Consider the following 18,075-nt stretch of genomic DNA (forward strand, 5'->3'; position numbering starts at 1 on the left):
CCCACTGGGTCATATCATCTGTTTCTGGTTCTTCGTACAATTAATGTGGGACCAGGTCTCTGACCCACACACAGAGTCAGATTGGCCCAGCATCAGTGTAGAAAGCGTCTTCACATTCTCTGCGTTAGAAAAGGTTCTTGAGCCGTGCTAGCCTGGGATATGAGGGGTGGCTTCCTAAACTGTACCTCTTCTTCAGGCATGGCTGCACATTTCCTGCTGCTTTTTAACAGTACTATTTTAATTTTGAAGGCCAGTGACCTAATCACATGAAGCCTAGAACTGCCAACATATGTTAAACTCTTAACAATTGTTTTTCCTTAGAGAGGTAGTGACTTGTAATACAAGACCATTGTGAAATTCACATCTTATCAGGGAAGGTTTTCCCTTGAATGAATCTTGTCAGTCAGATTTCATTCCAGGAGCAGTACTTGGAAGAGGTGATATGGGTCTCAAATCAAGTGCAGCTGCCAAGCTAGCTGACCTTGATTGCCTACTGGGGGAGCCAGGCCAGAAGCCAAGAGGGAGCCTTTCCTTACACTCCCCACTCAGCAGCTCCCCTGGCTACTGGCTCCTGGGGCCAGCCAGCCACCTTGCCTTGGTGTTTTCTTCTCTTGTCTCATTTAATCTTCACACTCCTGTGAGGCCTGTATTGGTAGCTTCCTTTCGTAGCAGAGGAGTTTGAGGTTTAGAAGGGTTAGGTAAGTTGCCGGAGTGCTTAATACCTCGTTAAGTATACACAGTAGGGCTCTGTGGGTCTGTCCTCCCTGTCCTCCTACCATACCTAAGTCATGTTGCCTGCCAAGAAGCCAAAAACTAACTCGGGGTTTATATTGTTGTCTTATGTACACAGTTATGGTTTGATTTGATTTGGCATGACCCAAAGGTCTGCTTACTCCTAAGCCTCCTTCCCAGCCAGGCCCAATTGGGGATTTGCATTGACTGATTAAGTATGATTTCTGAGCTCTCTGCAAATTAGAAGTTTCAGCACAGAAATGGAATGGCGGGAGCCTTTGAAAGCTAGCAGAGTTATAGATTCCCGGCCCAGAAGGAACCATGACTTGTTGTGACGTCCAGCCCAGAGACTGACAGTTCTGCTCCAGAATGGTTGGAGGTCAGCAGTGCAGCTATTTGTCACAGAACAAGGAGATGTGTCTTCTTCCCACCTTCCTCTTTGATTCTCTTTTTTTTTTTTTTTTTTTTTGAGACAAAGTCTTGCTTTGTTGCCCAGACTGGAATGCAGTGGTGCGATCTCTATGTCAGCTCACTACAACCTCTACCTCTCAGGTTCAAACGATTCTCCTGCCTCAGCCTCCCAAGTAGCTGGAATTACAGGCACACACCACCACACCCAGCTAATTTTTGTATTTTTCATAGTGATGGGGTTTCACCATGTTGGCCAGGCTCGTTTCGAACTCCTTACCCCCAGTGATCCCCCTGCCTCAGCCTCCCAAAGTACTGGAATTATAGCCATGAGGCATGGCACCACGCCCTTTGATTCTTTTCTAAGCCACCTCCTGTCTTATTTTCCTCGTCAAACATTTTATGTATTTTTGTTAACATTCTTCATGTTACATACATAATCCATATTAATCTATAAGTATTTCCATGTGTACCCCCAAGGAATACAGACATTCTCCTACATACCATATAATGCCTGAGAAAAATTAGAATTACTTAATACCATCCAAATATCCAGTCTATACTTACATCTTTCCAGTGTCCTGGTAATGTCTTTTGCGGATATTTTGGTTGTAATTTTTCTTTTTTTTTTTTCCATAGAGATGAGGTCTCTCTATGTTGCCCAAGCTGGTGTCAAACTCCTGGGCTCAAGCCATCCTCCTGCCTGGCCTCCTAAAGTGTAGGATTACAGGCATGAGCCACCATGTAGGCTTCTGGCTTTGATTTTCTTGATGCAGTCACATTTGTTTGTTATATCTACCTTTTAGTTTCCCATAAGAAATTACCACCAACTGGGTGGCTTAAAAGCAACAGAGATTCATTCTCTCACAGTTTTAGGGGCCAGAAGTCCAAAATTGAGGTGTCAGCAGGGCCAGGCTCCCTCCAAAGGCTCTGGGGGGAAGCCATTTCTTGCCTCTCCAGATTCTGGTGGCCCCAGACATTTTGTCGCTGGTGACCATCCCTCCAGTCTCTACCTTGTCTGTTTGTGTCAACATTCCCTTTCCCTTATAAGGATAGTTGTCATTGGGTTTAGGGGCCATCCGTCTAATTCAGGATGATCTCAACTCAGAATTCTTTTTTTTTTTTTTTTTGAGACGGAGTTTCGCTCTTGTTACCCAGGCTGGAGTGCAATGGCGCGATCTCGGCTCACCGCAACCTCCGCCTCCCGGGTTCAGGCAATTCTCCTGCCTCAGCCTCCTGAGTAGCTGGGATTACAGGCACGCGCCACCATGCCCAGCCAATTTTTTGTAGTTTTAGTAGAGACGGGGTTTCACCGTGTTGACCAAGATGGTCTCGATCTCTTGACTTCGTGATCCACCCGCCTCGGCCTCCCGAAGTGCTGGGATTACAGGCGTGAGCCACCGCGCCCGGCCTCAACTCAGAATTCTAAGCTTAGTTATATCTGCAAAGACCCTTTTTCCAAGTCACATTCCACATTACAGGTCATAATCACAAGTCAGGGATTAGGATATGAACATATCTTTTTGGGAGCTGCCGTTAAACCCACTGCAATCCGTTGTTCTCTTTTTTTTTTTTTTTTTTTTTGAAACAGTCTCGCTCCGTCACTTCGGCTGGAGTGCAGTAGCGTGATCTCAGCTCACTGCAACCTCTGCCTCCCAGGTCTAAGCGATTCTCCTGCCTCAGCCTCCCAAGTACCTACAATTACAGGTACTAGCTACCATGCTGGGCTAACATTTGTATTTTTAGTAGAAAACTAGCATGTTTGCCAGTCTGTTCTCAAACTCCTGGCCTCAGGTGATCTGCCTGTCTTGGCCTCCAAAGTGCTGGGATTAGAGGCCTGAGCCACCACGCCCAGCCTCTTTTAATCTTGACACAGTCACTCTGCCTTCTTGTTTTGTCATGATGTTGACTTTTTTCGAAGTCTTATAAGATGTTCCCCATTCTCTGTATGTCTGATTGTTCCTGATGATTAGACTCAAACTTGGGTTCTCTTGGCACACATAGGTGATGCGTGTGCTTACTGGAGTGTGTCAGGAGGTGCATGATAACAGGTTTTCCTGCTATGGTGATGCTAAGTTTGATAGCGGCCATTGTCGATGTCTGTCGTGAAATTACAGTTTTCCTTTTGTAAAACACAAGTCATTCGTGGAGTGATACCATAAATAGCTGTTCTCCCAGTAATTATAATGGGTATCTGATTTAATTATTGCACTAATCATTTTCTAATTTTGTCATACATTCTACACCTCTATCTGGCATTCTTCTTTAAGAAAGAGCTTTCCTTTTATATTCCTTGTTCTTTCAGGCCTTATTTTGACTTTATTTATGTACTTTTTGAGACAAGGTCTTACTCTCCCCCAGGCTGGAGTACAGTGGCACAATCTCGACTCACCTGAGCCTCGACCTCCCAGGCTAAAATGATTCCCCCGCCTCAGCCTCCTGAGTAGCTGGGACTACAGATACACGCCACTACACCCAGCTAACTTTTTTTTTTTTTTTTTTTTTCGTATTTTTAGTAGAGATGGGGTTTCACCATGTTGGCCAGGCTGATCTCGAACTCCTGGCCTCAAGCGATCCCCCTGCCTCAGCCTCCCAGAGTGCTGGAATTACAGATGTGAGCCACCATACCCAGCCCTCAGGCCTTTTTTTAAATGCCCACTATTTCTCAGACTTCTTATGCTTTCATCTTTCTACTTGGTAGGTATTTTTGTAAAATGATTTCATTTTTCCCCCTGAGTACACTATCACCATCATACAGTCATGTGCTGCATAACATTTTGGTCAAAGAACTTTTATACACATGGCAGCACACTAGGTTTGTTCATACCAGCATCACCACAAACATGCAAATAGTGCATTGCACTATGACAGCACCATGGCCATGATATCATTAGGTGATAGGATTTTTCAGTTCCATTATAATCTTATGGGAACACAGTCATATCCATCATGGTTCATTGTATTGTTGGCCTGCTCCCAGTCAGGATAATTTATTATTGAAGAAAGAGGCTGGGCATGGCACTCATGCCTATAATCCTAGCACTTTGGGAGTCCAAGGCAAGAGGGTCTTTTTTTTTTTTTTTTTTTTTTTTTTTTTTTTGGGACGGAATCTCCCTCTGTCACCCAGGCTGGAGCAAAGTGGTGCGATCTTGGCTCACTGCAGCCTCCTCCTCCCAGGTTCAAGAGATTCTCCTGACTCAGCCTCCTGAGTAGCTGGGACTACAGGTGCACGCCACGCCCAGCTAATTTTTGTATTTTTAGTAGAGATGGGTTTCACCACATTGGCAAGGCTGGTCTAAACTCCTGACCTCGTGATTCACCTGCTGCAGCCTCCCAAAGTGCTGGGATTATAGGCATGAGCCACTGCGCCCGGCTGAAAGAAAAAAAATTTTTTTTTTTTTTTGAGACGGAGTTTCACTCATGTTACCCAGGCTGGAGTGCAATGGCGCGATCTCGGCTCACCGCAACCTCCGCCTCCTGGGTTCAGGTAGTTCTCCTGCCTCAGCCTCCTGAGTAGCTGGGATTACAGGCACGCACCACCATGCCCAGCTAATTTTTTGTATTTTTAGTAGAGACGGGGTTTCACCATGTTGACCAGGATGGTCTCGATCTCTTGACCGCGTGATCCACCTGCCTCGGCCTCCCAAAGTGCTGGGATTACAGGCTTGAGCCACCGCGCCCGGCAAGAAAAAGTTTTTTAATAAATTTAGTGCAGCCTAAGTGTGCAGTGCTTATAAAGTGTACAGTAGCACACAGTACTGTCCTAAACCTTCACATTCACTTACCACTCACTCACCCAGAGCAACTTCCATACCTGCAGGCTGCATTCATAAGTGCCCTATACAGGTGTACGTTTTTTATCTTTTATGCTGTATTTTTACTGTACCATTTCTATGTTTAGTCTGTGTTTAGATACACAGATACTTACCATTGTGTTATAATTGTCTACAGATTCAGCACAGTCACATGCTGAACAGGTTTGTAGCCTAGGAGCAATCGGCGATACCACATAGCCTAGGTGTGTTTTGTACCATCTAGGTTTGTGTAGCTACACTCTACCTTGTTTACACAACAATGAAATTGCCTAAGGACTCATGTTCTAGAATGTATCCTTGTCATTAAGCCATGTAGATTGTAATTGTTACTAGCATAGGTAATTTCATGATGCTTACTATATGCCATACACTGTGCTAATACTTCTGCCTTCACCATAACACCCATTTTTTTTTTTTTTAGACAGAGTCTTACTTCATCACCAGGCTGGAGCTCAGTGCCGCAGTCTCAGCTCACTGCAACCTCTACCTCCTGGATTTAAGCAATTCTCGTGCCTCACCTTCCTGAGTAGCTGGGATTACAGGCATGCGTCACCACGCCCAGCTAATTTTTGTATTTTTATTAGATACAGAGTTTTACCATGTTGGCCAGGATGGTGTCGATCTCCTGACCTCATAATCTGCCTGCCTTGGCCTCCCAAAGTGCTGGGTGGCTCAACCCCCATCTTTATAAGGAAATTGACATGCAGAGTTGTCCTGTGGTCTTGGCACTGCTGACTTGACCTCGGGTTTGTCTGCTGCCAGTGTTCTTGCTTAAACTAAGCTGTGCTGTGTTGGAATCCATCGTCAGAAATGACTTGCCTAATGAGCTGCTTTCAAGCTCTGTAATGCTCCAGGTGCATATTGGATTAATGTCTGTTTGATCATAGGTAATGCCATTTGAGGACTAGAAAAGGTCTTAATTTCCTGATGTCTTCATTTTTGGATTTTGGAAAGTGAAGCTCAGAGAAGTTAGTAACTTGCCTAAAGGCACACAACTTGAAGAGGCAAAGGTTGGTCAGGGAACAAAACTCCTGAGTTCATTTTCGTTCCAGTGCATGGTTTCCTTCCAGTATACTGCATCTCAAAAAGTTGAGAATTGTATGTTTGAATAGTTATTTAAATTTGTGCCACAGTGAATTTGAGCTGACTTGTCGAGTACTTTAAATATAACTTAAATAGGAGATACAGAAAGGAAATGTGACCATGGAAAATATAGATGCAAAACAAGACTAAGTGAAGGGTTACTGCATCGTCCTTGGGGTCCTATATAGTTACTAAAATCATGCTACAAATTTGGCTCTGAGCTTCCTGAGCCAGAGAAAAACATGATTAGTTACAGGATTGATATGTCCAAAAAGGAAAATTCTGCCAGTTCCTCAAGGGAAAGGACAGCTAACAGCTTACAAATGTAATTGTGTTAGTTATGACAATTCCCTTAGCTGTAGTTATATATAAACCCCAAGTCTCAGGGGCTTAACAATAGAGTTCATTTTTGTTCATGTGAAATCCAACCCGGGTGTCTCTGATTGGCGGGCTGATCAACTCCAAAAGATGCTTTAGGAACCCAGTCTGCTTCCTAGTGGCTCCCAGTCTTCAGCACACAGCTTACAAGGTCACCTTCAGAAAGGAAGAGGCACCAGGAGGGTTTGTACAAGGGAGGATTTTACGGGTCAGCCTGGAAGTGTCACGCAACACATGGCCATACCTAACTGTACAAGAGACTGAGAGCTGTGGTCTGGCCACATACCTGGGGGAGAAATAAGTGGAGTTTGTGAACAGTTAGCCAGTCCCTGCCACAGACCATGTGCCTCTGAGGGGCTCTCTGCCAGATTCTATGTGTCTATGTGGCAGAGTCCCTGGGCCCATGCTCCCTCACCAAGTGGCTCTTGACCTCCACAGACTGAATTCCCCCATCTCCTTAAGGTCCTCAATAGTAGAGTAGACTGATACTTGAATGGCATGTATGGTTATGACTTCCGTCACTTGACTTTGAATTTCTTAAAAATAGACATGAGTCTTACTCCTCTCTTGTACCAACCCCTATCACAGTCGGCCAGAGTACTGAGTCAGACACTTTGCATTACATTGATCTGAAATGAATAACGAGATATTAATCCACAATCTATGAATTTTACACTCCTGATATGATTCACACTTAGTCTGGAGCATATAAGACAAGAGGTAAGGCAAGATTGCCTGTACTTTGACTTTGGAGTTTATTTGTGGGGTAGGATGAGATGTTAGGGTCTTGACAACAGATTTCTTTATGAATTGCACTTTGTTTCTGGGAAAAGATAGGTTGAATTTTGGCCGGGCGCTGTGGCTCATGCCTGTAATCCTAGCACTTTGGGAGGCCGAGGTGGGTGGATCACCTGAGGTCAGGAGTTCAAGACCAGCCTGGCCATCATGGTGAAACCCCATCTTTAAAAAAAAAAAAAAGATAGTTTGAATTTTTAAAATAGATGACAGGGGCTAGGTGTGGTGACTCACACCTATAATCCCAGCACTTTGGGAGGCTGAGGCAGGAGGATCACTCAAGCCCTGGAATTTAAAACCAGCTTGGGCACTTAGTGGGACCCTATCACTACAAAAATTTTTAAATTAGCTGGGCGTGGTGGTGCATGCCTGTAGTCCAGGCTACTCAGGAGGCTGCGTGGGGAGTATCACTTAAGCCCAAGAGGCCAAGTCTGCAGTGAGCCATGATCGTGACACTGTACTCTAGTCTGGCTGACAGAACAAGACCCTGTCTGAAAAAATAGACCACAAGGCATATTGCAGATTATCTATCTGCATATAGGTAATTGAATATTTGCCTCCTTTTGGAGAAGAAAAAAATTAATAAAACCAGCTTTTTATTGAGTCTTACTCCTCTCTTGTCATTTTGAGTGGTTATACTTGTTTTTTCTCTTTCTTCTTTGCAGTGCTATATCGGAAAGGCCCTCCATTTTACCATGCAAGGTTTGGAGTGATTTTTAAATAAATTAATGGGTTAAAGGGACACAGGAATTTCTGGACTCTAATTTAATTTTTTGGTACCATAGGAACAAAAGTCATGTTCTCCCTGGCCTGATAAGAATAGCTGCTGTCTGTTCATGCCTTACACACTAATGTCTGTGCTATATATAGGATGATAAGTAGTTTATGATCATATGTGTTCTAGTGTTAAACATTGAGTTAATCTGTGCCATAATTGTTCATCATAATTGTTCATCAGTTAGTGTCTAAACAGTTGTTTGAATTTACAGCTTTCCTATTGGGAAAAATAATCGTTTTTTCCTGTAAGTGTTGGAATCAGCCTGAAAGTTTGTAACTTAAAGTATGAATTTTTCATTAATATTTTCTCAATAGCAGTATAGGGGAATTTAGAATCAGATGATGTAAATTGTATTTTCTGTATTTTTGTTCTTGGTAGGACAAATTCTTTTTAAACAGGTTTGTTTCATGCTTTTAAAATGCTTTTTCTGTGTTTTTCAGTTATTCTGTCATTACTGAGCTAGTTGATGACCATTTTGAAGGCTCTCTCCGCAGGCCGTTCAGTTGGAAGTCCCTGGCTGCCTTGAGCAGAGTTTCCGTTAATGTCTCCAAGGTAACATAACATCAGCTTTGCCATTGGAGTGTCACTTAAATGGCTCAATTTTGTTTTTGTTTGTTTGTTTTTCTTAAATGTAGAATCAAAAAAGTTATTTGTAGAAACTTCATAACATTCCTGCCAGTGACATGCTAGAAGATTTGGGGTCATTTGTACCCTTCCCTTATGGCGCTAGAAGTTGTCCTCCTCTCATGTTACATTTTATTGTCCCCTCCTTCCCAACTGCTGCTGAGCTCCAGTGACTGAGCTTTGAAGCTTCCTGTGGCGATCTGATCCAGATAGGCATTGCCTCTCTTCCCAGGGATATTGTTGCTATGTGGCCTGGTTTATACTGCAGCATAACATTCACTTACACACGTATTCACAAAGGAGTCAAAACAGTGAAAGTTTGCAGATCTCTTAGAGAGGAAGGGACTTGGTATTGATTGCTAAGCACTTTCCCACCCTGTTGTTACTCTCTTCCTGAGTATGAGAAACCAAGGTTAGAGCCATTGAATGACTAATCCAAGATGACACAGCTCATGTGCAGACTCGGGATCCAAACTCACAGTTCTCTGGCTCTCCAGCTTGTGTTTCACTGTATCCTTCCTGTTGCCATCAGAGAGAGGAGGGACTCAGTTTACCCAAGGACTATCAGGAAGGAAAGCTGTGTGTGTTCTCATTCCTCAGTAATTTGCTGGCTGAGAACAAATTGTAGATACCCTCCAACTTCGTCCTCATGCTGCTGGAGTGAGGTGGGACTGAGGTCAGCGGGTCCTGCCAGGCTGCAGATGACTGCCCTTGAGAGCAGGTTAGGTTGCCTAGGCTTTAGCTTGGTCCTGTAGAAAATTAGGGAGCCTATACTGTTTCCAGTATTTTTATGCCCACTTTAGGGGACTCATAGCATATACTTAATATGTCCTCACTTAACATTGCTGATATGTTCTTGGAAACTGCAATCTTTACGCGAATGCCATATAACAAAACCATTTTTTCTTATCATCATTATAAGAAAACAACATTGAAGTTTATTTGAAGCCCTGCTGTACTGTGTTAGTCCATTCTCATGCTGCTATAAAGAAATACTTAAGACTGGGTAATTTATTTAAAAAAAGAGGTTTAATTGACTCACAGTTCTGCATGGCTGGGGAGGCCTCAGTAAACTTAAAATCATGGTGGAAGGCACCTCTTCATAAGGTGGCAGGAGCGAGAATGAGAGATGAGTGAAGGAGGAAGCCCCTTATAAAACCATCAGATCTCATGAGAACTCACTATCACCAGAACAGCATGGGGACTGCCCCCATAATCTAATCACTTCCCGCAAGGTCCCTCCCATGACACGTGGTGGGCATTGTGGGAACTACAGTTCAAGATGAGATTTGGGTGGGGGCACAGCCAACCCATATCAACATCGTTTTGCTTAAAGTCAGTTTCTAAGAACCTATCAAGGACCTTAAGTGAGAACTTACTATATTTGTATTCTTTTTTTGGGGGGGACAGAGTTTCGCTCTTGTTACCCAGGCTGGAGTGCAATGGCACGATCTCGGCTCACCACAACCTCCGCCTCCCGGGTTCAGGCAATTCTCCTGCCTCAGCCTCCTGAGTAGCTGGGATTACAGGCACGCGCCACCATGCCCAGCTAATTTTTTGTATTTTTAGTAGAGACGGGGTTTCACCGTGTTGACCAGGATGGTCTTGATCTCTTGACCTCGTGATCCACCCGCCTCGGCCTCCCAAAGTGCTGGGATTACAGGCTTGAGCCACTGCGCCCGGCCTTATATTTGTATTCTTAATGCTGTGTTTATGATGGATGAATATGCTTTTACCTCTTGCCATGTTTGGTGATTGCTAAATGGCAGGTACCTAGTCAAAATGTAAATCCCAATTATGATGTCCCCAGGAGGACACCGATGTGCTCTGTGAATTTTCACTTTTGGTGATTCCAGGAGTGCACAGTGAGAAGGACTGGAGACTACCTGCATTTCCTGCTGATGCACCCACATTTGTACTATTATTTTGTAGGATACCGAAGTGGTTTTTCATTTCTCAACAGGAACTTATGCTGTGCTATTTGATTAAACCCTCTACTATGACTGACAAGGAAATGGAGTCACCAGAATGTATGAAAAGAATTAAAGTTCAGGTAGGTAAACAGAGAAATCCGTGTCATCCCAAAGATTCTATGCATCATGGTGTATCTGGAACATGTGGTCCCGAGCAAATAAATGAATATAGTCTTGCCTTGGTAATAGAGAGCCTTCTTAGGCTCTTAAAGTCTGTCACCTTTTCCCCACTGAACCCACTGGACATGAAATCTATGCTGACTTCCACTATTCCCTGATTCCCCACTTCTTTACCTGTGATGTCCTCATCACTCAGCTGAAACTGCTCTCTCATAGATGGCCTGTGACCTCCTGGTCAGGCCAGGACCTCTCACAGGTCTCATTCCCAGAGACCGGAGGTCTCCCCATTGACTCGCTTCTACTTCTAGGCGTCTGTATTGAACTAAGGCACCTCCTGTTGTCTTGGCTGGTTTCTCTCTGGTCTTGCCAAGTTGTCTAGTGTGTCCATGTTTCTGTGTTCCCTCCCTCTGTGTGTGGAGCCTTAACATTGCTATTAGCTCCTCCCCACATCCACTTTGTCATTGTTGTCATCCTCTCTTGTACACATCACCCTTTCTTCTTTTCACACCACCCTGTGTCCTGCAGACCGGCCGGAAGGCGCCAGCACCTCCTCCCTTCAGTTGGTCACACTTATCTCCACTAGGCTAGCTTTTCATAAAATGCTGATCAACCTCATTTCTCCCTTCTCAGTAGCTGGCCCAGTTACAGCAACGCCATCACAGACCTAGCTCTAATGTAAAATCCTATCTTTTATCCAGCCCACCTGTTCCTGAAATGTGCTGGTAGAACACCACAGCAAAGGCAAGCTTAGCTTTTAAAATCTGCCTGGTGAAAGTAGATGCTATTTGCTTGTAAGGTTTATATTGTTAGATTCATTTTTTCCAGATGTTTCTGTTACAAAGATGGGAACAGTATCATCATTATCTAGACAGCTGTTTGTGAAATGTAGCTGTGGTATCAACTACCTGGAATGGTCTTACATTTCTGTTTTAAGTAATTGTCTTTTGATTGGTTGCAGGAGGTGATTCTGAGTCGATGGGTTTCTTCACGAGAGAGGAGTGACCAAGATGAACTTTAACAATTCAACCTTTGAAATTAGAAATTCAAATTTCTAATTTCACCAACAACTATTTGTTGAGGGCTAGGTAAAAAGTTTACTTAATCATCCATTAATTTATAAGTTTTAAAGGGCATGGTGCTCCCAGCACCAGAAAACTATCAGTGTTTTTCAAGATAAATTACACGGGGGAGGAGAAGGATCCCTGTGCTGGGACTGCAGGTTCTGTCCTTGCGTTGGCCTCTAACTCTCCAACCCTGAGCCTCGTGCCTCTGGCCTCAGTCTGTGCCCTCATCCGGTGACTGAGGAGGTTGGGCTAGATGAGTCCTGAGAACTCTTCCAACAACAGGGACATTTGTTCTCTGATTTTACCTGAAAATGGTGGTAGTTTACATTTATACAGTATGGTTTATGAAGCACTTTCATACAGAGGCATCTGTTGTTACCTACATCTAAGCTGTCCTTGGAAGAGTATTAGCAGATTTAGCAATTACATGGATCTATGTTCCATTATTTTAAATGGAAAGAATAGTTGTGTGTCTCAGCTTATCCAAGAACTTTAAACAATAGCTCAAAACATTGAAAAGTCCCTTCAGTACCTACCAAGGATTTCTGTATCACAAAGCCTTTAAGACATCAGTTACCTGATTATGTAATTCTCAAATGAACTCAATGGTAGGCATGCTTATGTACAGAACACAACAATAGTGTACAATATTAGATAATATCTTCACTGAACTTGTTATAAAAATGAGTGGTTAAATAATGTTTGGAGACATAAGGAAAGCAATTTACACTTAGCAAAATGTAATAAAGCCTTTTTTTAATTGGTGAGAAAGTCGTGAAGACTTAAGTTATCTAAGGGCATTTGGTGGCAAGAGGAGGGAAATGGGTGGCTGGGTACAGTGACTCGTACCTATAATCCCAGCACTTGGGAGGCTGTAGGAGGCCAAGGTGCACAGATCGTTTGAGCCTAGGAGCTCAAGACCAGCCTCGGCAACATGGTGAAACCTCCTCTCTACCAACAAAAATTAGCTGAGCGCCGTGGCACATGCCTGTAATCCCAGCTACTCAGGAGGATAAAGTGGGAGGATCAATTGAGCCCAGGAGGCAGAGGCTGTAGCGAGCAGAGGTCGTGCTACCACAATCCAGCCTGAGTGATAGAGCAAGGCCCTGTCTCAAAAAAAAAAAAAGGTGGAGGGGAATGGAAAAATTGAAAGGGGGATAGTTACTCTTTGGTGGTAGAGGGAAGAGAGCTAGAGTGAGCCAGTGAAAGCCTGAGAGAGAGAGGTGTCTGAGATTCATTCAGTGTCTAAACTCCAGAAACTGGTGGACAGTCTTCTTGGCATTCAAGACTCCAGAAGTGGATGGAACCATCTCTGGAAGCTATGAGATGGAAAAAAGCAAAATGGGCATCTCTTCGCATTCCCTTGACCTGTGGTCTTAGAAATCCTGGCAACATAAGATTCCGCTTGAAGTTATTTTTAATTTGGTGCTTCTGTTCATGCCACAATCCTGCCATCTTTACAACAAACTCATTATTTCTGCATGATCTAGATTTCAAAGGCATCAAAAGGTGTGGTGACATGGGCTTGTAATACCTGCTACTCAGGAGGCTGAGCTGAGAGGATCACATGAGACCAGGAATTAGAGGTTCCAGTGAGCCATGATCATGCCACTGTGCTCCATTCTGAGTGACAGAGTGAGGCTCCGTCTCAAAAAAAGAAATTTATTTTAAAAGGTGTTCTTAGTTCTAGGAGCAAGGGCGGGGGGAGTTAACATTTTGTTCAAATTATGGAGCTCCTTGCTCCCCTGCTCCCCAGAAGTAACCATCAGTTGGAAGTGTTTCTTAGTAGAAAGAGTGTCTAAGCAGCTCCTCATTAGTGAGGCTGTAGTCCAACATTTTTACTGTCTGTCTTGCTTACCGTGAGGCCAAAGATTTTTTGCTTTGAGTCATTTTCTCAAAACCTTGAAAGTCAGCAAAAAAATATCAGGGACCTTTTCTTTCTTATTTCATTCATATTTGTGGTGACACTTCTTTATGGTAAACAAACAAACAAACAAAAACTCTTCCATTAAATATCAGCAACCTACATCAGATACTTTATCATCAACTAATATGCCACGAAGTTTGTGGTGACTCCTGGGCATGCAGGTTGCGGTGATGTGGTATTGAAAAGCCAAAAGACCACACCAATATTATTTGCAACTGAAATCTCTAGAAGAATGTCCAGAAGGATCATCTTTTTTTTTTTTTAATTGCATTTTAGGTTTTGAGGTACATGTGAAGAACATGCAAGATTGTTGCATAGGTACACATGTGGCAGTGTGATTTGCTGCCTTCCTCCCCCAGAAGGATCATCTTTAGTCAAGGAAGTCTGTATGAAATACTTTTCTTTACGTATACAGCTTGGACACCATAGAGCAGGCTGAGCAGTCTTCAGCATCACCCAGGGGCCTCTGGGTTCTGGAATGATACATTAGCAAGGGTTTCGTTTAACATTACTGTCACAATTTCCAGTTAACAGCAGTATTCACTTATCTTTGGAGGTTTTATGTCCTGACACATTTTCTTCTGAAATGTACAGGATAGCATTTCTTTTTGCTTTAAGCCAAAAACAGGTTCATCAAGATTAGAAATTTGCTCTGTGCTTAAAACCACCTGCAGGAGTTTTCCCGTAATTCACTGTGGAGATGGTACAGCCTCACCTAGAGCAGAAATTGCTTCGCTCATACTCGTCAAAATAATCAGGTTTAGGTGGTTATCTCTTGATCTTTCCAGACTTGCTTTTAAATTAGCTAGAATCCTTCCCCAAATCATCTCTCTCCTCCGCCACTCTTTCAGCTCTCCAGTGGTGTTCAAAACCTTCTGCCACATCAGCCTTGTCTCAGTGGCATCAGGCCGACTGGCCAGGCATCCTCAGCACAAGAATTTCACTAGCTTTAGTACACCGTGCTCAAGAACGCCATGAAACCTTCTGGAACCAACAGTATTTCCACAAGTCTTGTCACCCAGTGCAAAACATTAGACACACAAAAGGTGGACACATGCTGGGCAAGGATTTTATCTTCAGTGTCTACCTTTCTCAGTATACTTTATCACTTCCTTTTTTTTTTGTGAGATGAGTCTCACTCTGTCGTCCAGGCAGGCTGGAGTGCAGTGGTATGATCTCGGCTCACTGCAACCTCTGCCTCCCAGGTTCCAGTGCTGCTTCTGCCTCAGCCTCCCAAGTAGCTTGGATTACAGGCATGTGCCGCCATGGCTGGCTAAATTTTGAATTTTCAGTAAGATGGGGTTTCACCATGCTGGCCAGGGTGGTCTTGAACTCCTGACCTCAGGTGATCCACCCATCTGGGCTTCCTAAAGTGCTGGGATTACAGGCGTGAGCCACTTCGCTCAGCCCCCACCCCCGATTTTTTCCTAATGGGATATCCTAGGCCTCTAAAAGTTACCTTGTTTCATGGGCCTTTTCCTTTGGAGACATTTTCACATAGTAAACTGGGGAAGACAATATGATAATACACCACAGACTAAACAAACATCGGGTGATCAGCTAAGGTGATAGTTTGAGCTACATCCTTTTATCTGGTCCAGATAATACTTGAATACAACTTTGCCGCAAGCCCTTACATATTTGCTGTATTTAATTTGGATAGCCAATATGGGGTAAAATATTTTGCAAACCATGATAGCAAACATTCAGAACATTTGGAGAGTGGGAGTTGAGATGGGGCAGATGCCTGTGTATTTATCCCGGCAGCAGCCTTGGGAATTCAGGAGGGACCCACAGAGAAGTGTTTGAAGCTCAGAGATGGTGGGCGTGCATCACTACCAGTCATGCACGTTGAGGACTTGACCGGAGATTGCTATCTCAGCTGAAAAGACACTATTCTAAAAATTACATGTAGTCAGAAATACAGCCCTGTTGTCTGGTGGTGGTGGTGAACAAGGAAGGTCACCCACGACATCAGGCAGGGCCAGCTTTGTGCTCCCACACAGGGTTGGGGTGCAGCCTGAAGCCCCCTTACTTACCGGTTGTGCCTATGATTTTGGAAACAGCATCAGAAAGATTCTATGACAACCACCTATGGATGCAAGGGTAAGAACCACCTTGGTGCAGTGTGTGGTACTTGGCTTTTAATTGCCCAAAGATAATTCTGAAAACGGTAGTAAAGTGAACCTTCTAGAAAGAAACTTCAAATCTCAGCTCTGCTTCCCTGTGGTGGGGCGCCTTGGGCAATCTACTTGCCCTTCATAACCTCAGTTTTCTTATGTCTGGCATGTGGCTAATGATGTTTACCTCATTGTGTGGTTGTGTGGGTAAAGGAGAGCTCAAAAATCACTATAATCCTGGCACTTTGGGAGACAGAGGCGAGAGGATCACCTGAGCCCAGGAGTTCAAGACCAGCCTTAGCAACATAGGGAAACTGTCTCTACTAAATAAATAAATAAATAGGCATGGTGGCACGCACTTGTAGTCGCAGCTACTTGGGAAGCTGAGGCAGAAAGATCGCTTGAGCCTGGAAGGTTGGTGCTGCAGTGAGCCAAGATCACCCCACTGCACTCCAGCCTGGGTGACAGAGTGAGACCTAATCTCAAAAAAAAAAAAAAACAAACAAACGTGATGCATAACAGTGTCCCCTTCCTGAAAGGAACAACTACACTAAACTGGCAAGAGACTGAGGAGACCCATGTCAGTTTGCTTTATATTCAGAGCTAAATGTGGGTTGAGAACAGAAATGTGCTTTTTGAAGATCGGCCCACCCACCTGATGACAAATACAGACATTGTGCACAAAATGTGGAATGAGGCAAGAGATTTATTGAAGGCCTGTGTGCTGGCGCTGCTCCGTCTTGGAGCAAGCTAAATCAGCTCCATCCTGTCTTCTGAGGAGCCTAGGGGCAAGAATTGGACAGTCATCCCTAGAAGGCATGGGGCCAGCCCCTGGGAGTGGAGTGTAGATCTTGCCACTGCACTCCAGCCTGGGCAGCAAGAGAAAAAATGATTCAAAAAAAAAAAAAAAAAAAAGGAGGGAATTCATAGCCTGCAGAAAATTGAGAGAGAAGAAGTATGAGGCCAGCTTTTGCCAATGTCACCCCCAGATTGGAGAGCACCCCCTAAAATAGGAGATCTAAAGCTTTCCTTGAAAAGGGGTGAGAATCCCAGCACTTTGGGAGGCTGAAGTAGGGGGATCACTAGAGACCAACCTGGACAACATAGTGAGACCCTGTCTCTATAAATAATTTTTTAAAAATTAGCTGGGTGTGATAGCATGCACCTGTAGTCCCAGCTACCAGGAAGGCTGAGGTAGGAGAATTGCCTGAACCCAGGGAGTTGAGGCTGCAGTGAGCCATTGTCGTGCCTGTGGACTTCAGCCTAGGCAGCAGAGGAAGACCCTGTCTCCAAGAAAATAAATAAATGGAAAAGAAAAGAGGTGCAGCCCCTAAGGGAAATTAGCATAATATAGGCATTCCTTATTTATTTTAGCTGTCTTTTATTGTTTACCTCCTTTCCATGTTTGAATGTTGATAAAAACAAATCCTTATTTTCTCCTTTTTCTTCTCTAATGATGGCAAAGCATTGACCTAGCTTCTGCACATACTAGGTACAGTTGGTCCCTTCTAATTTGCTGGGGGGTTGTCCTCTTGACCTCTGCAGTGTGGCCCAGGGGTTAAGGGCACAGCTTTTGCAGTCAAGCCTTGGTTTGAACCCCAGTTTTGCCATTGTATGACTTTGGACAAATAATTTCCTCAAATTCTCTTTTCATCTGTAAAAGAGGCATGTTAGGACCTACCTCAGAGGATGGTCTTGAGGATTGGCAAGGAAGAATAGTAAGTGTTTCTTCTGGTTGGAGGCCTTTATGAATACTCATTAAATGCAGCTGCTGTTATAATTGGTAAAGAATTAGACTAAAGAAGCTGAATTCTAGTATAAAATGTGAAGAGAATGGAAGCAAATTGGAATTCTTTCATCTTTAATGTCTGGGGTTTTGTTGACTTCTTGAACACCATGGAATACCAGTCACAGTTTTGCTTAAAATGGTATCAAATTCTGGGTGGGCAGTTTTGTATTTCTTTAAAGGAAAGTACCTGAGCTTGTAAATGCAAATGTTGCTATGCCATGCATTCTTTCCCACTGAAGTTAACTGCGCTGAAAAATGGACCGAATGCCTCTTTGGAAACAAGCTTTAAGGATCTGTAGCAAGTTTTCTGATGATCTTTATTCCTAATGTTAAAGGATAAAGCACATTAAAATCTAAAGAGTGTGTTTGAGCAAACAGCCATTCATGAATCAAGCTGTACCAAAACTGAAGTGGCTCGGGCTTCCTGGAAAGAGTGTGAAGGGAGGCTTTTAGAGGGCATTTGAGGAAG

General features: G+C 43.7%; 1 protein-coding gene across 4 annotated transcripts in view; it reads left to right on the forward strand.

The window, feature by feature from the left end:
* Nucleotides 1-12,544, forward strand: part of TSEN2 (tRNA splicing endonuclease subunit 2) — a 49,511-nt gene extending 36,967 nt beyond the window's left edge. For all 4 annotated transcript variants that reach the window (XM_032262278.1, XM_032262280.1, XM_032262281.1 and 1 more), the window contains 4 exons: nucleotides 7,877-7,913; nucleotides 8,430-8,541; nucleotides 10,577-10,666; nucleotides 11,665-12,544. In XM_032262278.1, the coding sequence (XP_032118169.1) occupies nucleotides 7,877-7,913; nucleotides 8,430-8,541; nucleotides 10,577-10,666; nucleotides 11,665-11,724 (299 nt within the window). In that variant the 3' untranslated portion in view covers nucleotides 11,725-12,544. The remainder of the gene's footprint in view (nucleotides 1-7,876; nucleotides 7,914-8,429; nucleotides 8,542-10,576; nucleotides 10,667-11,664) is intronic.
* The last annotated feature ends 5,531 nt before the right edge of the window (nucleotides 12,545-18,075 follow it).

Source organism: Sapajus apella, unplaced genomic scaffold, assembly GCF_009761245.1.
Source record: "Sapajus apella isolate SASKATOON/1434 unplaced genomic scaffold, GSC_monkey_1.0 scaffold128, whole genome shotgun sequence".
In the NCBI taxonomy this organism is placed as follows: Eukaryota; Metazoa; Chordata; class Mammalia; order Primates; family Cebidae; genus Sapajus; species Sapajus apella.